Consider the following 25,619-nt stretch of genomic DNA (forward strand, 5'->3'; position numbering starts at 1 on the left):
GGGCCAAAGCAAGTTATACACACAACAATACATCGCCACCCACCCAAATTCAGCTCTTGCAAGACAATTTGCATGGAAACCTATTACAGTTTCTGAATTTAAAACTTTGTGCAAAACCATTACACAGAACAGGTAAGTATAACATGTTTATTATTAAAAAAAAGAAAAACTGAGCCTTTAGTATTGCTATAACAGGCATGACTCATCTGCTGTCAGTGGGAATCCCCATTGTCAACAGAATGTAAACAAAAGAAGGGCTGGCTAAAAGAGAAAAAACAGAGTGGGAGTCAAGCCACACATGCGAGATATCGTCGTGAACGTCCGAGTGAGAGCAATAATTCTAGCACCAGAGCCCCTGTGTAACTCTAAACTAGTAACCTGTAAAGCCTTTTAAAATGCTGCCTATGGATAATTTACAGTGTGACATGTTTGGTATCTATTTGCTCAGCGTAACATCATCTTTTATATTTTACCAAAAAATATGTATTTCTTTTTTAAAAATGTGAAAAACTGCTGCACAAATACTGCGAGACATAAAACATTTCATCACCCACTGTTTTATGCTCTAGGACCTCTGCTTAACCACTTCAAGTCTGGACACTTTCACCCCCTTCTTGTCCAGGGCAATTTTCAGCTTTCAGTGCTATCACACTTTGAATGACACCTGCATGGTCATGCAACACTGTACCCATATGAATTTTTTAGCATTTTTTTGAGACTTTATTTTGGTGGTATTTATTCACCACTGGGATTTTTATTTTTTTGCTATATAAATGAAAAAGTCTAAACATTTTGAAAAAAAAAGTATTTTTCTTATAAAAGTTTGCAAATAAATAATCTTTCTTCATAAATCTTGGCCAAAATGTATTCAGCTATCTTTTTAGTACAAAAAAAAAAAATAACCCAAATTAGTTTATAATCAAAAATTATAATCTTTTTAAATTTTTTTTACATTTTTATTTTTTCATATTATTATTTAAGTTTTTTTAACAAAAATTAAGATTTTTTTTACATGTATGACAGGAATGCCAGAATCGGCCCGGTAAGCAAGTGGTTAAAGCTGCAGAGGAACTGATGTATCCAAATTCTCAATGGACATAGTAACGAATCTGAACAAATCCAAAAAAGTTATAACGAAACTTTCAGATTCATTCAGATCTATTGAGAAAAACTGGTTGTTAAGAAGTGGGTGGCCGCTGCATCTTTAAAGTGGTTCTAAAAGGCTCAAGGTTTTTTACCTTCATGCATTCTATGAAGAAGAATCTATGTTAATGCATTCGAAACGTGTTGGATCCCAGGATGAATATATCTGCAGTCAAACTTTGAGATTGCAAGATGGAAATCAGCTATGAGAGATACCACCGGATATATAGTGTAACATACCACAACTTATTAAAGTGAACGAGTAGTCAGAATTGCTGTGCAATATATTTGGCAATATGTAATGACCATTTTGTATGTGCTGATAAGCAAAATAAAAAATTCTTAATGACTTGTACAAATAAAATGTTGATTCTTTTTTTTTTATAATTGGTTTCTTTTGTGCAATTTAAGGTTGCCTTAAAAATCCCATCAAATGTACAATATGATTTTCTGTACTTGGGTCTGGTGGTAACAGGGGGCATTGGTCCTCAGTGGGGGGTCAGAGGGTCATTGGTGCTCAGTGGTGGCAGCAGGAGGCATTGGTCCTCATTGGGGGAGTCAGGATCAGTGGGGGGGGGCGGTCACTGATGCTCAGTAGTGTTAGCAGGAGCATTGGTCCCCAAGGGGGTTCAGGGGTGGGCACTGGTGTTTAGTGGTGGTAGCAGGGGGCATTTGTCCTCAGTGAGAATCGGGGGGGGGCACTGGTGCTTAGTGATGGGACGGGTTTCACGTCGGGTTTTCTAGATACAAGCAATGACGGAGCTTAAGGTATTCTTTAGCATGGAACCTTGCTCTCTGATGTCACTTGTAAACGCAGAAGTCAACACTACCAATGTTGTCTCTTGGCATGATGATCTCATTAGTCGGAAGCACAAAAAATGAGTAATGAAAGACTTCCTCTGCCAGATTTGTGTTTAGAAGGGACAGTGGCAATTGGGTAAGCTGTCACAGCAGTCAAGACCTGATGAAGGTCTTCTGTCAATGTTCAATGTATGGAGGAATGCCTCATGCTGTGATTTTGGGACAGCGCAGTGAAAAGCTGGACTGTCCCAGCGAATCAGGGAATGTTGGTAAGTACGCATCTCAGTGCTTTTCGTAGCAAATTAATTTCAACTTTGCAAGTCTGACTTTCTTTAAAGGTGATCAGCAATTGCAGCTTTTTCAGTTACAGTTTTCTTTGAAAATTGACAAACAATCCTACACAACACATACAGTTATTATATCCCAAGTACTTGGAAGCTTTGTTGCAATATTAGCTCTATGAGTAATTTACATAGTAAACCGCTACACAGGATACAATTCAATATTCAAATACCGGCCTCCAAAAAACCACAAATATCTTTGTACATTGACCCTTACAAATGATCCCTTGAAACCTGCAGAGGCCCAGGACTTGAAAACAGCCTGGGGCCCATTTTTTTCTATAAACAGTATATAAAGCCAGAGTCTGTTTTCCAAGCTGAGTAAATTAAGTTTTTTGGTTTGTTTTTAAAATGTATCAAATGTATTTTGAACTATGCAAAATATTTTAATATAGCTTTTTCCACATTCAAGCGCTCATGGAAAAGAAAGCCATCTAGAGAAAGTCATTTTCAAAATGTTTTTATTTACTAATTGAACAGTGAAAGACATATGCATGATATGCCAAGGCTATAAGAATACATTAGGGCAGTATAACCTGTAGATATTTGAGTTGTTCTAATATAATAGCACGTAAAATATATCGATATATGCAGCTTTATGCTTCCAATATATGTGTATGTCGTTTTTAGCTACTATATAAGACAGTGGGGTCAGGGTCACATGAATGGCCCAAAGTGCCAGGTATGGAATGCCCAACACACCACACATGGTATATTTGGAAATGTATTTCTGTATAAATTATTGTATGATACTGTGCAAATAATTTCACCTAGGGTATCCACATAATGTGGGGGAACAAAGGGTCCTAAAAAGTGTATTGTTGTTTTCATAAAGTAAATAGTTTAAATTAGGCAGTAGAAGTGGTTAAGCTTTCTGGACTGGTTTAGGGTAGATTAAGCTGACCAGAAAATCGGTGATTACAGTAGGGAGGTAAGAGAGTGGAATGTAGAGCAGCTTGGCATCCCAGCCTGCAGAATAGCGTGTCTTGGGGTATTCAGCTGTCAGGGCATGCTCCATGCAATCAGACACCAGAGTCAACTTCGTGTTGCAGGTTGCCAAAGTTTGCTCAGCAATTGAGCAATCTAAACATAAAGGAAAAAAAATGTTAAAATGAAAACAACCTTCCCATCAATCAGTAGGTTTGCAAGGGTGAAGCTGACCGAAACATCCTTAAATTATAAATGTAAGCCTATAGTTTGGAACTAGATCATTGTGCTGCATGGCAATGCATGTACTCTGTTGTGGTGCCATGCAAAATGTATGTCCTCAACACACCACAGTGGACCTGTGTTTTAGCTCACCACAACACGCAGGTATAAATCTGTGCCTTGTGGTTGGTTGGGATAAAAAGGTATTTTGTTGTGCTATGGCAATCCATTTAACCACTGATCTCTAGAAGGTTTTACCCCTTTCATGACCATTGCATTTTTTGCTAAACAGCACTATGCCAATTTAACTAGCAGTTGAGCGGTCCTGTAACACTGTATCCAAATTAAATTAACTTCATTTTTTTCACACAAATAAAGCTTTATTTTGGTGGTATTTGATCATTACTGTTTTTTTTTGTTATTTTTGCTGTATAAACAAAAAGTATTGAACATTTCTAAAAAAAAAAATTCCCTTCTTTTACTGTCCAAGAGATCCAACAGGAAGTGGCAGAAAATCTCCCAAAATGAGAAAATTTCCTCCTTAGACAGATGCACTTGAAAAAGGCATCCCCATTGGAATGTTCTAGGACAACTTGTTGATTTCCCCAATTTTCTTTCTTTGTGTCAGTGGTCATCATTACAAATAGAAGAATGAATCTCCCCTATAGGAGCATTAACTGCATGTTTCAGATACTCACTTATCCAGTGGATCCAGCATTATCCCATTGGGATCCTCTTATGGGGAGAAGATTAGCTTTCTTCTCCATCCTGCAGGGGGCGGAGGAGAGCCAGCACAAAGAAAATTAAGGGGGCAAGAAGATACCAGGTCCCTCCCTTGTAAATGAGTAAGGAGTACATAAAAAGTAAAAAAGTAAACCGTAAACACACTGACACAGTTTTTGACAAGTAAATTAACATTTAGCAACAGTAGAAAAACCACTGCTAAATGTACCACTTACTGCTGCAGCCACAGGTTTGGATCACGGGGTGAGTAAACACCACATTTAATCTGCTTGTATGTGTAATGCCAAATAGGCAAAAAGCAGACTGCCACTGAATGTGACCCTTTGAAGTGAATGGAGCTGTGCCACAACTGTAAGCTCCAAGGAGCAGGGCCCTCCTAACCTTCTTGTATTGAAATGTATTGTTGCTGTATTGTCTCCCGTTATATTGTAAAGCGCTGTGCAAACTGTTGGCGCTATATAAATTCTGTATAATAATAATAATAACTGCCCTGAAACCACCTGTAATGTAGGGGCAGTTGCAGCACTGTGGTGCTAAAATAAGCATGGAGGAGGTGATATATCACAAGGGCTGCTGCAGATGTAAATGTTCTGTGTCTCTTCTTTCTTCCCTGGCTCTGAGGAAGAGGGTTACCCTTGAAACGTGTCAGCCGCATTTGGGTCTTGGATGACACTTCTTTGACGGCAGGTCCTTTGATTCATTGTACTTCTTTCATGCACTTTGTCACTATCTATTTATATGCGATTTGTCTACACTTGTTTGTGAATATAATTTTACCTACGTTTTAATAAATTGGTATTAGGGATAATGCGCTCTTGTTTTATGCCTTTCGTAGTTTTCTCTCTCGGTGTAGGGGGCTAGGAGTGTGTGGATGGAGAACTTCTTTCTTGGATGGGGGGCTCCGAACTGAGTCTTTGCCCCAGGTGAAAGAATGTCTAGCTCCACCACTGTCAGTGCCACCTAATAAGACACATTGGCTAGCTTGAAATACAGAGATTCAGCAAATAAAGAACCTAACTTTGACGTTGATAGAGCAACAGGAAAAATACTAGAAAAACTTCTACTTCTTTTATAAGGAACAAACGCCACTAGCCTCCCAACAATAATTGCTTTCCCCTTCTACCCTTTCATGGTGACTACAGCCACAGAGAAACCGGACTGGAGGATGGGAAGGTCCCCCCCTTCCCACTGGCACGTTCCCTCATTTTCTCCCACAGTCTCAACTTTTTTTTTCTTTTGTCCTTCCCCCTTCCCTAATAGACTCCCCCTCCTTTTTTTTATTCCCCCTTCTCTATCCCCTTCACTGTACTGAAATTAAAAATGGAGAAATTGTATGTTTAGGTTGAATACATAGGAAGCTTTATCAGACAGCCAGTTTACTCTGTGTGTGATTATAGGTTCAATATCTTAAGTACACCTTTAAATTCTTGCATTCCTTTGCCTAAATCACTGTATCCCTTGAAGCTATGGTGTATTTGTTTCATGAAATTGTCATACTGCTTCTTTTATATATATAAAAAAATAAAATAGAAGAAAGAAAAAAAAAAAGAAAGCTTTACTTAAAAAGTATGCTGTAAAAAGATAAAGAGTTCACCATCGTACTGTATGGAAGAGTCTAAAATCAGACAGCTACAGTCATTTAGTTAATACACTCACATTTTTCACAATATTGCTGTCCATAGCTCCTTCGGATTTCTTCTGGAAGTCGTGTCCACATTTTTCTTGCACACTCTTTCTGTAGGTTTGCATCTGTCACTTGTGTATTAAAGAATCCTGGCTCTATAATGCAGACCTTCACCCCAAAAGGGGCCATCTCATGGCTACAAATGTAAAATACCTTTTTACAAATACTCAGAGACAAATGGATAACAAACCTTACATGGATGGGCAAAATGAAAAAAAAAAAAAAACACACAAAAACAAAACATGCAGTACATCTCTACAATACATGCTCATTTTCCTAGTTTAAAAAAAGTACCTTAAGAAAAATACCTGTCGATCTATCAGAAATCCAGAGAGCTCCTAAATTCCTCTGCTTTTGCTGCACTGAAATCCTGAACAATAGTATGATCCCTGATGTGTAAAATGTCTTGGCGCTGCTCAGAAGCTGAGTTATCAATAAAAAGTCACCTCACCGGCATATATAGGGGACCGGTGTCCGAATCAAAGTCCAGTCACTTGCAATTAGGAAAGGGGAGAAAGGACACCACTTTGACTGCCCGTGTAATCCTGTATATGGGGATGGCCTCAGCCGTCACTGGCTGGCATGACGGCTGAGGCCATCCCCCATATACAGGATTACACGGCCAGCCAGAGTGGTGTCCTTTCTCCCCTTTCCTAATAGTTTCAGCTCTGGTTATTTCTCTGTTCTGGACTATAAAAAACCTCCCCTATGTTCTGTAGAAGAAAAGAGATGTTCTGTAGTCCTAACATTCTTCCTGTCCTAGGGTGATAATGCTACAGATCCAATACAGCGAGTGTGGTGGTCACTCTAGGACAGGAAGTATGTTACTGATAGAATCACCAGGTGAACATAAAGGGAAAAGGCCTGAAACTAAGCAGCCACCACATTTAAGGACTGGTAAGCTGCAGTACAATGCATTTTCTTGTATATGTTACTGTATGTAGCGCTACTCCTGTACAAGCTGCAGGAATACTGTCCAGGTCTTCCCAAAAAGCTTTGCCCTGCAGCCAAGCACATAGGCTAATTCACACATTTCTTCAATAACAGTCTAGGGGTATTTTGATTTTTGGAGAACTTGGATAGGGATGGGGAATTAGGTGGGTGTGACGGTTGTGCGCAATAAAGACATGGACGCTGTACGTGACAGCCATCTTGTTAGGTCTCAGCCATGTTGTCTCTCCTGTCCTCCCTCCTCACTCTTGAATGGAATTTATAGATGTAAGTTGAACGGAGGTCAAAAGGGCCTCTAATCCTAAATAAAACACAGCTAGATGAAGCTCCATGGCTGTAAACTGCTAATTAGTCTAGTGCCAGGGGTCTGCTTTGAAAACCAAATTCCTCTGCCTGATCGCAAAACAATAACTCAGTCAGTCATGACCTGTTAGGCCATTAGGGCTAGAGTAGACAATTTTTCATACAATTCATAAAGTTCAGCAGGAACTGGACACAATAATATTAGGTATATATTTGGATAGATCATTTTAATAGGAGTCAAACAAGGCCATACAGACTATATTGGCACCTAGAAGAGAGAAGAAGCAGTCTCTTTCCTCCTGGGTGACAAGGGTATGCTGTGTTTGGTATCCCTGAATTTGAAATACAATTCTGAATTTGAATCTGCCAGTTGCTAGAATGCTACCTGTACCTATTGGGGGTTATTAACCTTAGTATGAAATTGTAAGGCGACTTGGTCATAACTTTGGTTACCGCCTAACACCCATCCCCAAACTGGATGATTGGTCATTTGTTCTCAGGTGACGCCCCTTTAATATGATAGAAAAAGACTGACAGGCCTGGAGAAGAGAGCTCTCATTTAACATCAACCAGGAAACATCTAATGGACCTGAGAGCCAAGACAACCTTCTGTTCGGACAATTGGACTTTGCTTAAACCAGGACTTTGCAAGTATTCTGCCTTCTTAACTCTTTTCTTTTATTTCTCTGTTGTTTTATTGCTCTCTTTATATCTTTGTAACATCTTTTTCTGTAAATATTTTAATTGCACCATTTTGACCTTTTTAGTAATAAATCCTATTTTGAAAAGTGTTGAAACCTGTCTCTATAGCTTTTAATGCAAACTAAAGAATCCCTGTCTCTTGAAGAGTGCTACTGTATGTAATAATCCTCTGTATATATCTGTCTGTGGTCACAGTGTGTATTACAGATGCTTATGCAAATATCTTAGTGTTACTGCTAAGATTTGTGAGTTTCCTCCTTCTCTGTAAAAAGGTGGTGGTGGCAGTGTGAAGGGTTAATTGCGTAATTAACCTGACCCAGTAACAATCACTCTCAGGCTGCTGGCACACAGATTGTAGTCCCGTGACCTGGAAAATCTTTGTGCAGGGCGCAGCTGAGAATGGCATTGTCATACAAGTGACAGCGCGGTGCGAGATCGGCTGGTCCTTTGGTCACGAGTTGGTGAGAAGGGCAGGGGTCGGTCGCCGCGTTCCGTCACAGTGGGATGCTCCAAAATTGGAAACTATGTACAGGACTTCAGGTATTCTTTTGGATAATCTATGACAAAGTCTGTGCTTGAAGCAAACAGTAGACAAACTTTAAGGCAGCAGTAGTAGTATTAGTAGTAGTAACTTGAGCAAAGTCCTTTTAGGCAGGGGATTAAATAGATAAAGCTTTTTGGAACACCAGCCAGTGTCTCCTTTAGCATAGACCTGCAACTGACTCCCTAGCACAAGAGGGGTTAAATAGCATACAGTCTATAGGATCCTTTAGGAATGTCTGTACTCACAAGGCCCAAGAGCAGATGGTTGCCTTTCTCCATGGTACCAGACCAGATCGCCAGTAGACGGCCCCTCAGGGCTTCCACCAGGCAAACTAGGCAGCCGCCAAGGGCGCACTGCCTCCTAGGGGCGCTGCACAGGCTGGCACTCTCTCTCTGTGGCCTCCTGTATGAATTCTTAATTTCTTTGCAGACTCCCTCTCATGTACAGGGAATGACGAGGGAATGATGGTATCTTTACTCTTCACAATTGTCTCACAGCTTATCCACACACCTGACCATTTAGTACACAGTGCTTAGCATAAATGAGTATACCCCAACAGGTTTATCAGAAAACCTTCACTTTCCTTTCAGAATCAACATTTTCTATAGGACACTATACTGCAAAATACTCCCACAAATTAGGGATATTGATTGCAAACAAGATTTGTTAATTTGCACACACAAAAAAGTATTTTTCCTAACAAATTGATTCAAGACCATGTTGCGAAAATGAATACACCCCAATGAAAGTCTTCGGAGCAAAGCTAAATTTTAGACAACAAAATACTAATTAACAAGAATTCAACTACAGGCGAGTCTAATTATTCACTAAATAGGTGTCCAGCAGAGAGTTGATCATAAAAGGGAGCTTGTCATGTTTCACATGACTGTCATATTGACTGTCATATGCCTTTGAGTGATTTCTATATTTTGTTTCTGCTCCTCCCTTTCCTTTGGTTTAGTTAATGCTGTATAGATAGCCCTCCCCCTTTTCCAGAAATGCATTGCAGCTCTAGCCTCATGGCATGAAGCAGAAACATTATAATCTTTCGAATGTTCATTGTTGTAAGATTCTCTCAGTTTATGGAATAAACTTCACAAGATCTACAAGATGTCTTATCCATTGAGCAAAGCTTTACTTATCAGTCAGAATACTGTAGCAAAAGTGATACAAAAATTTAACAAAGATGGAACTGCAACCATTCACAGAGACATCCAGGCCTTGACAGGAGTGTCTTCTGATGAGAAGGGTTGAAGAAATTCGCCATACAAGTTCACTGCAGTCTGCTAAAGAAGTAGAAAGCCAAAGTAGGGTGATTGTTTCCCGTGACACAATACGGCATATACTGCAGAGAAATGGCATGCATAGGTGTTGTCCACGAAGGAAGCCTCTCCTAAAGCCCATGCACAAAAAAGCCCGCCTAGAATTTGCCAGGGCCCATGCTGAATAGTAGAAGACTACTGGAACTCTAGAGTGATGAGACCAAGATAAATGTTTTTGGAACTGATAGCTTCAAAACTGTATGGTGACGCAAAAGTGAGGAGTACAAAGAAAGATGCATGGTGCCTACAGTGAAACATCTTACTTTTCAAAAGGGGTGTACTCATTTATGTTGAGCTCTGTGTGTGTGTGCGTGCGTGTATGTGTATATATATATATATATATATATATATACACATATATATATATATATATATATATACACACACACACATACACACACACACATACTGTACATGCACACACATACAGTGTGTATATATATATATATATATATATATATATATATATATATATATATATATATATATATATATATTATAAATAAAACAGAATCCCATGTAGCAGTGAAGTGTCGACTCCCCCTGAGATGGAAAGTGATGACATTAGCCCAGGGCCCTGGGCGGTCAGCAGTCTCTGATTGGAGGACCAGTTCGTACATCTCCGGTACACACACTGGCACACACGATCCTCCAGCTGTAGCAAAGAGCTGGCTAGTGACTGAATGGGGCATATCCAGCACTGGCTCCGCCTTTCTCTACACAGCTGGAGCCAGTCAATAGGTGGGGGTGTGTTCTGGTTGCAGGGTTAACCCTATCTGAGTAGGATGATTGGGACCTGATGTGTATGAGAGGGAAGGGGTGTAGTGCTGGGAGGCCGTCTGTCCCCACTGAGAGCTGCAGTCTGGACTCTGCGCCCTGGCAGGAGCCATCAGCAATGAGCCTAGCCTAGGAGGATGGAGGTGACAGGAGGAGGAGGGGGGCGGACAATGGTCGGGAATGCTGATTGATTGTGTGGGATGCTGCTACATCATGAATGATCCTTCAGCTGAGAGGAGGGACAGCAGAGGAGAGGAAGAAAGGACAGAGGAAGATGCCAGGTGTCTGGAGCCAGTGTAGCTGGCCCCAGACTAAGCTGAGCTGCCTCTCCTTCCAGTGTTCCTCTCAGACTCAGTCCCTTACTGCAAGCCGGCTACAAGCTGCTTATCACTGTGGAGTTTTGTAACTCTGTCTCTCTTTTTTCTTTTTGTTTCTCTGTCTGATTGGTTAACACAGTTAATTTATATTTGGTTAATATATATTTTGTTGGTAATATTGGTGCTGGTTGCATCTTATGGCACTTCTTTTTGCAAATTAAAAGAAATTTAGCAATTTCATATTTTGTTTATTTAATATTTTCTACTGTTTTTAAAATTGCTTATTTATTTTTTCTTTTTCTTTGGGGGGGGGGGGCGTAAAGAGCTGGTCTTGTCTAGGGTGAAAAATGGTCTAGCACCGACCCTGGTAGTAGGTCTCAGCATTCAGGCCCTCAGGTCACCCTCCTGAGGTTGCACAGCAGTAGCTGCCTGGGAGGGCAACGTGCTCTCTCCCAGGCTGAAACAATCCTATATAGGAAAGGCCCAGAGCCCAATGTGCTAACTGAATATATACAGTTGCCCAGCATTCCATCAGAGCCAGTCTCTCTGGGATTGGCTGGGGCTGTATCAATATTCATGCTGCCATCTGCATAACCCCACACTTATTATCCATAAACTTCTCAAGCTTTCTAGAGGGAGCTCTCAGCAATTGAGCAGATTGAGCAGACCTAACTAGCAGAACAAAGCAACAAAGATTACCGTGTGCATTGTATGCTTTTACCTAGCAACAATTAAATCTACACTGTCTACAGTGTGACAACTAAAGTTACCTATTAAAACAAAAACTAAATCTAACTATCTAATCCTAGCACCTATCTAGGAGGATGCTACAATTATAAATGCTGACATGCATCATCACACAAAGTCACAAATTACAAATATTTCCTGGCCCCCAATTAAAAGCAATATTGCACATTACAGAATATAGGAAATCTAATACATTGGTGCAATAGCATAGTAACTCAGTGGCTAAAACTGCTGTCAGTCATCAGTGTGGTCCTGGAATCATCTTCCACCATGGCCTTTTCTATATTTGCTAACATCCCCAGAGTTCATACAGGTGGTGGAAATTCCTCTCACAGACCATACTTGCTGCCTCACTCGTGGCCTAAGCAAGCAGCTGAGCTGACCCACCAACGCAACACTGACCTTCTGGGCAATACAGGACTTTGCTTGATGACTCTACCCGATGTGTGGGTGGCAGGCGGAGACCGACCCCCAATCCACCCTCCTGGCTGTGTGCTTCTCTCCCAGGGGTTCCAGACATTGGACACCTTCTCCAGGCTGACAGTCAGGGGAAACCAGTAGAATTCATGCTCACCCTCTTCAGAGCTCCATGTTTACTGAACGCCTCAGTCAATCATGGCTCCAATAGATCAACACAGTTCAGTCATGTGACGGCCCTGCCGGTGGCTGCTCTTCTTGCTGCAGTATATGGGCCTATGTTCTTCCTGACCCAGGATGAGGGAAACTGAGTGATAAACCGGCTCTATCTTCTCTCTTCTGGACTAAGATGGGGAACCCCAGGGCAACCTGCAGGAGGAGAGCAGCTAGATGTTGCTTCTTTCTCTTCCTCTGAAGTCTGGCCCACCTCCTTCCTACGTCCTGCCTAGTTTCTCAGCCTCCTCCCAGGGGAAGGAGGCACCTGAAAGGGGACCTGCTCTACCACTTGACTACATACTAGTGGATGAATACCTGGCTTATTTTACCTCAAATGTGTGTATCCATAAGATTGTATTAGGGACATAAACCTGAAAGTGCCACTGGAGCAGGACATTATGCCAAATGCCCAGTTTATGCTGGAACATGCTAAGGAATATGTTGGTGTTATATAATAAATGACAGTAATAGTTGCTTACCGAAGACTGTCTGAGAACGATTCGACTCCATACTTAGACATGCAGTATCCTCCACCACAAAAAGTAAATCTGCCTGCAATGCTGGCTACATTCACTACACGTCCTTGTGCTCTTCGTATCAAAGGAAGCATCTTAATAGTCACATCAACAACCCCAAGCAAGTTGACATTCAGGATTCTAAAGAAATCGTCCTTGGTTAGCCACTCATTTGGAGCAGTTGGAAGAGCTATTCCTGCGTTATTCACCAAGCCCCAGAGCCCTGCAGAAAAAAAACATGAATTTGGATGAACAATCTTTTAATTGATTACCTTTCATGTGTGTGCTATGTTCATATTGTTGTTTGTATTTTTATTGTAGCACTCTGTTCTAAACAGGGGCTTCTATCTAAATGTAGTCCTGCTGGGTGGTAGTTAGCTCAGAATAATTTAAAGTCTATTTGGTTCTCCCCTCAACTCAGTGGAGCTGTGGTTTTTCTCTGCTGCCAGTAGGTGTCACTGGTGCATCAAACAATTGTATGAGAAGCTACAGTAAGTCTGAGTTATGAATATTTATGTTTCCCCTAGCCAACCAGTAGGAGGTGTATTGCAACTAGTGCATCCTGGGGAGAGCATAAATATTTGGAGAGGGCCATGTGATAGCTCTCTTTCCTCCGGGCTGCTGTCTGGGGAGGATGTGTGAGGAGATAAGAGCCTAGACCAGGTGCCTAGGAAGTCTTTGCATGTGCTTAGAGCAGACGCCTGCCGTTCCAGAGTTTCCTGGTGCTTGCATCCTCAATACCACAGCTCCTCTGCACCCTCAATAGCATTGCTCCTCTACATCTTTATAGCACCACTCCACTGCAGTCCTCCATTCCCAATAGCACTGCTGCTCTCACTGCATTCCCTCATTTCCAATAGCACCGCTGCTCTCTCTGCATTGTCCCATTCCCAATAGCACTGCCCCTCTCTCTGCATTCCCCCATTCCCAGTAGCACCACTTCTCTGCATTTCCCTACTCCCAATAGCACCACTCCTCTGCATTTCTCCATTCTCAATAGCACCACTCCTCTGCATTCCTTCATTCCCAATAGCACGTTCCTGTCTCTTCATTCCCCCATTCCCAATAGCACCACTTCTCTCTCTGCATTCCCTCAATTCCAATAGCACTGCTCCTCTGCATTCATTCCTATAGCAACGCACCACCCCTTTATGTCCAGTAGCATAGCTCCACTCTGTATCCTAAATTCCCAGTTCTCAAATAGCCATATAGCACTCCTTGGCGTGGCGGCTGGCGGCACTCCTGTCTCCCAATTCTGCGTGACTCCTGGCCCAGTTCCCCCTGATGTATTCTAAATATGATGCTGTCAAGCCAAGCAGCATGAAGCAGCTCCCTCCCCTTCTCAGAGACCGACTCCTGTCCGAGCCTGCCCAGGCTCCAAAGTTCTAAAGCCAGCCAGCGGGCATATTTTTTTATGGACAATAACAATAATAGTAATATGCAGTGTAAAAATCTGACGATTTTTACAAACTGTCTGTAAATTTAAGGATGGTTGGCAACCCTGTCACATACACTGTTAGAAATTCAATAGTTTGAGACATTTTCCATCCTGCTGCTTCGAACTTTGTCACTGCGGTAAAAAATGATTGGACCCACGATAACTGAATTAACTTTTTTAGAACATTCTTTTCCTAAGATTTTTAATTTGAAATTCTACCCATCTACAGCCAGCTTAAGTATATTATTCCAGCAACCTACTTCACTATTAAAGTCATCCCCTGCTTTCTTGCTTATTGTCCCACTGACACTGAGATTAAAAGATGATGGAAGCTACCATTGCTAACTGTCACTTCTAAAGATACTCATTGCCTGGCTGTCATATTGATACATTGGCCTAAATGCCTCGTAAGTAAGTGAGCTGGAACAAGTATAAGAATAAGGAATTACTTGTTCTAGGGCAGGGGTGTCAAATGGCAGCTCTCCAGCTGTTGTAAAATTACAAGTCCCATCATGCCTCTGCCTTTGGGAGTCATGCTTGTAACGGTCAGCCTTGCAATGCCCCACGGGACTTGTAGTTTTGCAACAGTTGGAGGGACGCCAGTTTGACACTCCTGTTCTAGGGTGTGAACTCAAAACGTATTGTTGGCAGAAACGGCTAGGCACCAAGTATTTTTCAGAAGGAGGGTAGAAATGCCAGGAAGATCCTGTACCTCTATCCCAACAGGGTCACTTTATGTATGTGCAGTTCATTCTTGAAGCTTATTCCTTGTAAAAAAGCCAACCTTTACCCTAACTTTCACAACACTTTCAATACATACATATTTAGATACAGTATATCCATGGCCATAAACATAATAGACAAAAAAGATAATTGATGGCATTTTTAGATTAGTAATTCATTTTTCACAGTTAATTGGCTGTTAAAGTGATTGTAAATTTTTTAAAGATGAAATTGCACAGAGCGTCCCTGAACATCCTCTTTTCGGTTCCATCAGCACTACTGGCTCCTCCTCTTCTATGTGTGCCAAATAAGACTCCTGTTGTGGCACACCTTTGGGCTCAATCCGGAGTCTCGCTGCCTGCATCTATAGACATTGACAGTGAGGCATGGCCCCCCCCCCCTCTGCTCCTTCTTTACAGGATTTGACTGGCAACAGCTGGAGCCAATGGTTAATTGTTTTCTGCAAAGCCGGTGAGAGCAAGAAGAGGAGAGAGCTGCACAACAGATGGACACAGTGCTGGATTGAGTGAGGACACAGGTAAGTATGGGTGGCGGGGGAGGCAATTATTTACTTAATCGTTTGTTACATTATGAATACATTATGGTAAAAAATGTTTAGGCTTTAGAACCATTTAAAGATGTCTATTAACACCAGATGATCATAATTCAAAGTGAGGGTTTTTATTATCAATACTTCTCTCTGTACATTCAGATGTTAGAAGACATCTTTAAAATAATTTATTGCATGTCAGTAGGTGAAACGTTGGCTATTGTGTTTCAGCTGAAACACACTACCTTTATTGGGGCTATATAAAGATCACAGTACATTATTATTATTATTATACAGTATTTATATAGCACCAAAGGGTTTGCTCAGTGCTGTACAATAGCAAGGGGGACAGAACATGAGACAAAACAGTAACAATACAATACACGAGGGGTTCGAGGGCCCTGCTCTTTTGAGCTTACAATCTAGGAGGGAGGGGAAGTGGTACAGGAGGAAGTGGCTGTGGGGGATGGAGTGGTGGGAGAAGTGGAGGAGATCGGTTGTTAGGTGAGGGTGGGGTAGGCTTCCCTGAAGAGATGGGTTTTCAGGGTGCGCCTGAAGGTGAGGAGGGTAGGTGACAGTCTGATGGATTGGGGTAGGGAGTTCCAGAGGATGGGGGAAGTCCTGGAGAAGTCCTGCAGTCGGGCGTGGGAGGAGGAGACCAGGGAGCTAGAGAGTAGGAGGTCCTGTGAGGAGCGAAGGGCACGGGTAGGGTGGTATTTGGGTATGAGGTCAGTTAGGTAGTTTGGGGCAGCGTTGTGAATGGCTTTCTCGGTCAGAGTGAGTAATTTGAATTTGATGCGCTGGGCAATCGGTAGCCAGTGAAGGGATTGGCAGAGGGGGGTGGCAGATGTGGAGCAGTTGATGAGGTGGATGAGTCTAGCCGCTGAGTTCAGGATAGACTGGAGTGGGAATAGTGTTTGTTTGGGTAGGCCAGTGAGAAGGGAGTTGCAGTAGTCCAGGCGTGAGATGATGAGGGAGTGTACGAGTTGCTTAGTAGTGTCTGGGGTGAGGAACGTACGTATCTTGGAGATGTTGCGGAGGTGGAGCCTGCATGACTTTGATAGTGATTGGACATGAGGTTGGAAGGAAAGGTTTTTGGCGTGTGGGGTGGGATTGATGGTGGCGTTGCTAGTAGTGATGGAGAGAATGGGAGGGGGGGGCGCGGGCTGGGAGGAAAACCAGGAGCTCAGTTTTGGACATGTTTAACTTAAGAAAATGGAGCGACATCCAGTCTGATATGTCGTTCAGGAGGTGGGCGATGCGGGCAGAGAGTGAGGGGGTGAGGTGGGGGGTGGAGAGGTAAATTTGTGCGTTGTAGGCATAGAGGTGATAGTTCAAGCCGTGGGAGTGTATCAGTTTGCCAAGGGAAGAGGTGTAGATGGAAAAGAGGAGGGGTCCGAGGACAGAGCCTTGGGGGACTCCAACAGAGAAGGGGAGAGAGGGGGAGGTGGCAGCAATATAGGTGACGCTGAAGGAGCATTGGGAAAGGTAGGAGGATAACCAGGAGAGAGCAGCATCCCTGATGCCAAGGGAGTGCAGTTTTGTAAGGAGGAGGGGGTGGTCGACTGTGTCGAAGGCCGCGGAGAGATCGAGGAGCAGGAGGACTGAGTAGTGGCCATTAGCTTTGGCGATTAGCAGGTCGTTAGTGATTTTAAGTAGGGTGGTTTTGGTGGTGTGTAGGGGACGGAAGCCTGACTGTAGTGGATCAAGGAGGTTGTTATCAGTGAAGTGGGCGCTTAGGCGATTATAGGCCAAGCGCTCAAGGAGCTGGGAAGTGAATGGTAACAGGGAGATGGGTCTAAGGTTGTTTGGGTCAGTAGGGTCAAGGGAGGGTTTTTTGAGTATGGGGGTGATGTGTGCCTGCTTTAGGGGGGATGATGCCCCCCTAAATGTGCCAGTGGAGAGGGAGAGATTGAAGATGTGGGTGAGGGAGCGAATGATGGAGGAGGGGGGTGACTGGAGGAGCTGCGAGGGGATAGGGTCCAGGGGGCAAGTGGTGAGGCGCGCTTCAGTGAAGACCTTAGTGACCTCCTCAGTGGTAGCTGGGCTGAAGGAGCGGAGCGCTGGGGAGGTGATAGTGTGCGGGGTGTTAGGTATGGTGCGGGGCAGTGCGGGTATGAGGTCGGAGGAGGGGAGAGTTGAGGGGGTGATGGAGGGGGGGTCTAGGTGGAGAGGTAGATTGTGAGTTGACAATGTCCTTACGGATTGCGTCAATCTTGTTTTGGAAATGATTGGCAATCTCGTGGGCGGTGAGTGAGGTGCTGAGTGGAGGTGGGGGGGGAGAGAGCAGGGATTTGAAAGGGGAGAAGAGCTGGCGAGGACAGGTGGAGAGGGTGTTGATGAGGGTAACGAAATAGGCTTGCTTGGTGGGGTGGAGGGAGGTGGTGTAGGTGAGGAAGGAGGCTTTGTAGAGGGAGAATGTTGGTTATGTGTTAGAGAAGACACTAGTAGCTTGTGATGAGGCAGAACTTGGTTTACTTGTGTAGCTTAAGTTGCAAACATACAAAACATTTATGCAAACTGTAACAGCAGACATCTTGGTTATGAAGAGAGAGAGAGGAGAGAACCAACAGGTTTTACAGATATGCACAACTGGTAACCTTAGTGTACAGTGCCATCTACTGGTCAAGTGATATTAACACACAATACCGTATATAGTACATGCTGTTGCATCCCCAACACCCCTTCTCAATGGCATGTGCATAATTATATGACATTTAGTCTCTTTTGTAGAAAACAATGATGTTCCCTTGCAAAGGTTTGGTGAGTGCGTCTGCAGTCATCTCCTCTGATGGGCAGTGCTGGATGTCGATAACCCCTTGTTCTTGCATGTCTCTGAGCAGATGATATCTTACACCAATGTGCTTGGTTCTTGGGTTAATCTTCTCAGAGTGTGTAAGCTTTATGCATCCCTGATTGTCTTCAAAGAGATGGGTGTGGGTTGTGACATATTCAGTCCCATGTCTAGTAGAAGTTGACGAATCCAAATGGCTTCTTGACATGCATGTGCTGCTGCTATGTATTCCGCTTTAGTTGAAGAGAGTGCAACAGTCACTTGTTTCCGATGGTTTTGCGACCAGGAGAGAGTTCTGTTAGTGACCAAGTTTTATTTTCTTGAAGTGATTTTATTTCTTCTTCAGCTGCTTTTCTCCACTGATCGACTTCCCTTCTTGGCAAAGTTTCTATGTCTTCCCAGGATGTTGGTTCCTGTGTTTGATGTGTTTTAGCAGCGTACGATAACCTGCGGGGTGGTATCCCTTTTGTCATTCGATAGGATCTTCTGATTTCTTGTTGTTCAGTGCGTTCTATTGGCCCGTTGATTGTAAGTTCCACTTCTTGTTCTGGCTCTTGTCCTGCTTCGCATGGGTCAGTGTCTCTTGCCGATTCAGCACGTAAATCCTCTCCACATTTTTCAAGAATTGTATTGTCTGGTGCTTTACTTTCATCAAAATAAACACTGTGGCTTACTGTGACCTTGTTGGTCTTTGGACAAAGGACTCTATATCCCTTACTCTACTCACTGTAGCCCACCAGAATGCCTTCTATGGCTTTGTTCTCCAACTTGGAGCATTTCTGACTTGGAATGTGGGCATATGCTTTACAGCCATACACTCTGATGTGTCCTACGTTAGGTTTTGATCCATTCCACATTCCATATGGTGTACTCTCAATAGCTTTTGATGGGAGCCTGTTTTGTAGGTATGTTGCAGTCATTATTGCTTCTCCCCAGTATTTGTTAGGTAAGGCAGCGTCCGAAATCATACATCTGGTCATTTCTACAAGAGTGCGATTCTTTCCGCTACGCCGTTTTGCTCAGGAGTGTATGGTACAGTTGTTTGGTGTATAATACCTTGTTGCTTTAGGTACGATTCCATCTCTTTATTCATATATTCCCCTCCATTGTCAGTGCGTATTATTCCAGGTTTCTTTTGAAACTTGTTGCTTGTCATAGCTACAAACTCTTGAAGTTTTTCTAATGTTTCACCTTTGTGCTTCATTAGATACGTTATTGTGTACCGGGAATAATCATCGATGAAAGTCAGTAAATATCTGTTCCTGCCAGGTGTGATGGTTTTCATTGGTCCACACACATCACTGTGTATCAGTTCCATGGGTTTAATGGTTTTACTCTGACTGGTCTGTGGAAGAGGGGTTCAGGTGGCCTTTGCTTTGATGCAACACGTGCACTTGCTTTTCATGTCTTCAGATAGACCTCTCTTTGCAAAGTCCTTTATAGCTTCTGGGTTTCGATGCCCCAATCTTCTATGCCACAGGTGGATGCACTTGTCATGTGGGTTATGAGTTGCCGCATTAGTCTTCTCACTTTCAGTGACGATTTTGTACAGATGTTCATTTAACCTGACCTGAAAGGTCTCTGGTCATCGCCTGTAGTGTGTCTGCAGTCTCTGGTCATCGCCTGTAGTGTGTCCGCAGTCTCTGGTCATCGCCTGTAGTGTGTCCGCAGTCTCTGGTCATCGCCTGTAGTGTGTCCGCAGTCTCTGGTCATCCCCTGTAGTGTGTCCGCAGTCTCTGGTCATCCCCTGTTGTATGTCCGCAGTCTCTGGTCATCCCCTGTAGTGTGTCCGCAGTCTCTCGTCATCTCCTGTAGTGTGTTCGCAGTCTCTGGTCATCTCCTGTAGTATGTCTGCAGTCTCTGGTCATCTCCTGTAGTATGTCTGCAGTCTCTGGTCGTCTCCTGTAGTGTGTCTGCAGTCTCTGGTCATCTCCTGTACTATGTCTGCAGTCTCTGGTCATCCCCTGTAGTGTGTCCGCAGTCTCTGGTCATCCCCTGTTGTATGTCCGCAGTCTCTGGTCATCTCCTGTAGTGTGTCTGCAGTCTCTGGTCATCCCCTGTAATATGTCCGCAATCTCTGGTCATCCCCTGTAATATGTCCGCAGTCTCTGGTCATACTCTGTAATATGTCTGCAGTCTCTGGTCATACTCTGTAATATGTCTGCAGTCTCTGGTCATCCCCTGTAATATGTCTGCAGTCTCTGGTCATCCCTTATAGTACATTTGCAGTCTCTGGTCATCTCCTATAGTACATCTGCATTATCTGGTCATCTCCTGTAGTACATCTGCATTTTCTGGTCATCTCCTGTAGTACATCCGCAGTCTATGATCAGCTACTGTGGTACATCCGCAGCCTCTGGCCATCTCCTGTACTATGTCTGCAGTCTCAAAGCATCTCCTGTAGTATGTCTACAGTCTCTGATTGTCTCCTGTAGTAGGTCTACAGTTTCTGACCATCTCTGGTAGTATGTGTATTAATGTGCCGCCTTCCTCATTTATTTGGGCTTGCTCCACTGCTCAATGAGTGTTAATGGTGTGCAGTAACATCTAGCAACCAGCCAGTGAACAGTTGGGGGCAAGAAAATGTTTGCCCAGGGCCCAATCAATATTAAAGATTAAAGAATTCCAGCTTCCATAAGATCCCTGTTTTTATCTGCAGTTTTTATAGTCCTGATGACAGGGATTACATTTCCTTTGAAACATGTTGGACTTTGTTTTACCCATTGAGCGTCAGTAAAGTGTCTGAAAGATTCAGCAAGCCTGAATGTAGTTTGTTTTGAGATTGCGCTAATATCAATAGTACTAAGGACACAATAATTCAAAGAGTGGGGAGACAGAAAAAATAACCCCAAAACAGAGGTGATAAGTATAAAGACCTGAATCCAGACCTAATTAGGTGCAATATCAATTTTGACATAGACAACGTGAGTAATAATCAGCAAGTGAACATAAATAATACATAAAAATGTAAAAGCCTGAACTCAGACCAAACTAAGTGCAATATAAATTGTGATGAAATACAACATGAACAATAGTCAACAAGTGGACATAAATAATGTATTCAACATATTAAGACTAACACGTCCTAAATGAAAGTGCTCAAAAAACACTGCAAAGAAAACTGCCAAAATCAAATGGCCAAAGATAGGTGCAAAACTAATCATACAAGATGCATGAAACTATAAATGCATCATAAATAATACATAAAAATGTAAAGGCCTGAAACCAGACCAAACTAAGTGCAATATGGATTGTGATGAAAACAACGTGCACAATAATCAACAAGTGAACAGAAGAGATGTATTCAACATGGCCCACGCATTACGTCACTATCCTGTGACCTTGATGAAGTCATAGGACAATGACGTAACATGTGGGTCTGTTAGCAGAGCATGGTGATGGTCGCTGCCATTTTGGTACACTCTGGAAGTATAAACCCATATCAATACATGTGTTTGAGGCCTGATTTCAACTGATGTGATGTAAGTGTTCATTTGGCATTTATCCATTAAAGTTTTTGCTTTAAAATTACTACACTATGGGAATGCTCTCTCTTTTTCCTCTGGAGTGCGTCTGAGCAGGCTGATGTTCCTGTGAAAAGGATTATCAGTTTCAACACTACTGAAATCATTACAGGTATACGGTGAGGAAGGCCATATTCCTGTGATCGGTATGATTCTATCATCCTGGATATCTATTAAGGGCCCTGGGAGTGTGAGGCCTGAAAGCTGTGTGGCCCACTGGGGTCTTGGCGTGCAGGTGAGGAGACATTTTAGCAGGTGACGGATCTATCATTCATTTCAGTTGCTTTGTTTGTTTGGAGTTGGCGGTCTATTTACATGGACTTTATGCCGATTTGATGATCACTTATGTTTATTTTGATGATCACTCATTATTTGTTATATGTCACATTGCTTTAAGTATTTTTTGTGCTTATTGACGCACATTTATTTCCATTGTGCATTTTTCACTGGCATCAATCCTGATTATAAAGTGCATTTTTAGTTTCATGCACCTTGTATGATTAGTTTTGCCCATATATTTTTTTGCTTTTTGATTTTGGCACAGTTTTCTTCGCATGGTGCTTTTTGTGACGTGTTAGTCCTATTATGTTGAATACATCATTTATGTTCACTTGTTGATTATTGTGCACATTGTTTTCATCACAATCCATATTGCACTTAGTTTGGTCTGGTTTCAGGCCTTTACATTTTTATGTATTATTTATGATGCAATTATAGTTTCATGCATCTTGTATGATTAGTTTTGCAGATATTTTTTGCCATTTGATTTTGGCACAGTTTTCTTTGCAGTGTTTTTTGTTTACTTTTATTTAGGATGTTTTAGTCCTATTATGTTGAATACATTATTTATGTTCACTTGTTGACTATTGTTCATGTTATATTTCATCACAATCTATATTGCACTTAGTTTGGTCTGGGTTCAGGCCTTTACATTTTTATGTATTATTTATGTACACTTGCTGATTATTACTCATGTTGTCTTTGTCACAGTTCATATTGCACCTAATTAAGTCTGGATTCAGGCCTTTATACTTAACCCCAAAACAGAGGTGATATTTTTTCTTCCTCCCCACTCTTCGAATTATTGTGTCCTTACTATTGATATTAGCGCAACACCATTTTATTTGTTTTGTTTCCTTGTGTTAGTGGTGGCTAGGTTTAGAAGTTTGCAGCTTTTTTCAATAGTCCTATCTATACCTATAGCAGCGCAGAAGGTTTTTTCTATTATTTGTGTTTTGAGATTGGTCTCCTGGCACTTGGAATAAAACACCTAGGATGTAATCAATCCCCCATTGCATTCTGATCACCCTCTTTCATTCCCTGATGACAGCCTTTGGCAAGAAATTGCAGGCAGGTTGGATTTGCCCAGCCTGAACTACGGTTTATCTGAGATATTATTGCAAAGAACATTCCATGTTGATGATCAATCTGGTCTTAAAAGGAGAAGTATAACCAAAGCTCTTTTTGTTATACTTCACCTATGGATCACAGACTTTCAGTTAGTTTTGCACTCCTGTGATCCGTTTTTAGCTTACAGCGGGCTAAAGGCCATTGTCAAGCTGTCACAGAACTGGTCCAGGCTGTGAAGAGATCCCAAACACATGGTCAGGATCCACCCAGATGCCTGGACCAGCAGCTGGCTCATCCTCTCTGTGAGCCGCTGGGAGAGAGAGCCAGCCACTCCCTGCCCTTCCACAGTCCAATGCTCCAGTGAGCACTTGACAGGCAGAGCAGAGGATGATGACTGACAGTCCCCAACTCTCTGCTCACAGTATGCGAAGAACTAAGCGAACGACAGTGTCTGATTGCTTAGTTCTCAGTGCAGAGTCTGAAGGGGATGGATGCAGCATCGGATTGATGCTGCATCCAGCTAGGTTAGTGTAATTTTTTTTTCAAAATCCCATACCTCTCTTTATTAAATTTTGGCAGTCATTGTGACCAGTATATAATATCTTTCACAATCCCTGAAGGTCAGCGTGTTGTGCAATGGCTTCTCTTTTGGTCTTGTTTTAATCTTGCCATCATGACATTAAAGCGGATTTTTACTGGAAGCTTGTTTGTCCACCCCCCCTTCAACTGCCATATTTGGCAACTTTTGGGAGGGAAGGGGGAGCGGTAAAGTGATCCAGAAGTTCGGCCCCCTCCTTCCTCTCGGAATCTCCTGGGAATCTTCACAGGTCCCAGAAGACTGCTGGACCAATCAGAATGCACAACGTGACTCGCGCATGCGCAGTGAACACCTTGCTGTGAAGCCGCAAGCTGTCACAGCTTGGTGCCCTCAGTTGTGAAGAGCCGAGGAGAGAAGGGATGGCATAGATGAGCACATTGCTGGACTCTGGGACAGGTAAGTGTGTGTTTATTAAAAGACAGCAGCTACTGTTTATGTAGCTGCTGACTTTTAATAAACACAGAACTGACTGGAACTCCGCTTTAATTCAAATCCTATCGTAAACCTGTGCTTAGAGAAACAAGGAAGCTGACCTGTTTCTGAAAATGACAGTTTTCCTAACTGTAATGGTGGTCATCTGGGTAGTTAGTGGCCATCAGTTTATATCTGGTGTGTCAGCTGAAACATACTGAGGGACATTTATCAAAACTGGAGCAGCTATTCATGGCAACTAGAGATGAGCGAATCGAACCAGGCGAAGTGGAATTCGTTTCGAATTTCAGGAAAAATTTGATTCGCATCGAATCCGAATTTTAGCAAACTTCGGGTGCACGAATCGAATTTTTCCCGATCAGCCGGCAAAAGTGTCACTGCAGAGAGCTCCGCTATTTCTGACAGTTCTGACAGTTCATTTACAGCGGTTGAAACATTGTATCTATTTGTTTCCATTTAGGATACAGATGTTTTTATTCGGAAATAAATAGATACAATGTTTCAACCGCTGTAAATGTGAAGGAACTGTCAGAGAACTGTCAGAAATAGCGGAGCTCTCTGCAGATACACTTTTTGCTGTACTGGAATACTTCTTCTTTTCATACTACTTCTTTTCATTCTTCTTTTCATACTTCTTCTTTTCATTCTTCTTTTCATACTTCTTCTTTTCATTCTTCTTCTTCTTCTTTTCATTCTTCTTCTACTTTTCATTCTTCTTCTTTTCATTCTTCTTCTTCTTCTTTTCATTCTTCTTCTTCTTCTTTTCATTCTTCTTCTTCTTCTTCTTTTCATTCTTCTTCTTTTCATTCTTCTTCTTCTTTTCATTCTTCTTTTCATTCTTCTTCTTCTTTTCATTCTTCTTCTTCTTCTTCTTTTCATTCTTCTTCTTCTTCTTTTCATTCTTCTTCTTCTTCTTTTCATTCTTCTTCTCATTCTTCTTCTCATTCTTCTTTTCATTCTTCTTCTCATTCTTCTTTTCATTCTTCTTTTCATTCTTCTTCTGCTTCTTTTCATTCTTCTTCTTCTTTTCATTCTTCTTTTCATTCTTCTTCTTCTTCTTTTCATTCTTCTTCTTCTTTTCATTCTTCCTTTCATTCTTCTTCTTCTTCTTTTCATTCTTCTTCTTCTCATTCTTCTTTTCATTCTTCTTCTTCTTCTTCTTAGTCGTGCCCCGTGACTGCCCAAATGAGTGAAGTGTGCGGTGATTCTAAGATCGACGGCACTCATCTGCATGTCATACTGACTGACAGTATTATTTCTCTTCCCCAGCAGACTCCAAGGGCATTTAAATTAAAGGTACAGTGTTCTGCACTAATATAAAGGCTCTCTGAAGCCTAGAAACCCTTTAAATAAGTTAAATTCGCGGTGAATAAATTTGCATCGAATCAAATTTCTCCCGCAAATTCGGCGAATCGGCCGAATCGAATTTTTGAATAATTCGCTCATCTCTAATGGCAACCAAAGCTTAAAGCGTAACGTCATCCAAAAAGGGAAGTTCTGATTTTACCCCCCCCGCCACATTTGGAATACATTTTTT

The 25,619-nt window shown here is 42.3% G+C and overlaps 1 protein-coding gene across 2 annotated transcripts in view; it reads right to left on the reverse strand.

Annotated features, from left to right (window-relative positions):
- Positions 1-2,729: 2,729 nt before the first annotated feature.
- Positions 2,730-25,619, reverse strand: part of LOC149473374 (retinol dehydrogenase 16-like) — a 34,791-nt gene continuing 11,901 nt past the window's right edge. For both annotated transcript variants that reach the window (XM_089680929.1, XM_089680936.1), the window contains 3 exons: positions 12,638-12,896; positions 5,835-5,998; positions 2,730-3,368 (listed from right to left, as the gene is read on the reverse strand). In XM_089680929.1, the coding sequence (XP_089537055.1) occupies positions 3,151-3,368; positions 5,835-5,998; positions 12,638-12,896 (641 nt within the window). In that variant the 3' untranslated portion in view covers positions 2,730-3,150. The remainder of the gene's footprint in view (positions 3,369-5,834; positions 5,999-12,637; positions 12,897-25,619) is intronic.

This window comes from Staurois parvus, unplaced genomic scaffold, assembly GCF_062004578.1.
Source record: "Staurois parvus isolate SC_StPar_1 unplaced genomic scaffold, SC_StPar_1.0 ptg000017l, whole genome shotgun sequence".
NCBI classification, from domain to species: domain Eukaryota; kingdom Metazoa; phylum Chordata; class Amphibia; order Anura; family Ranidae; genus Staurois; species Staurois parvus.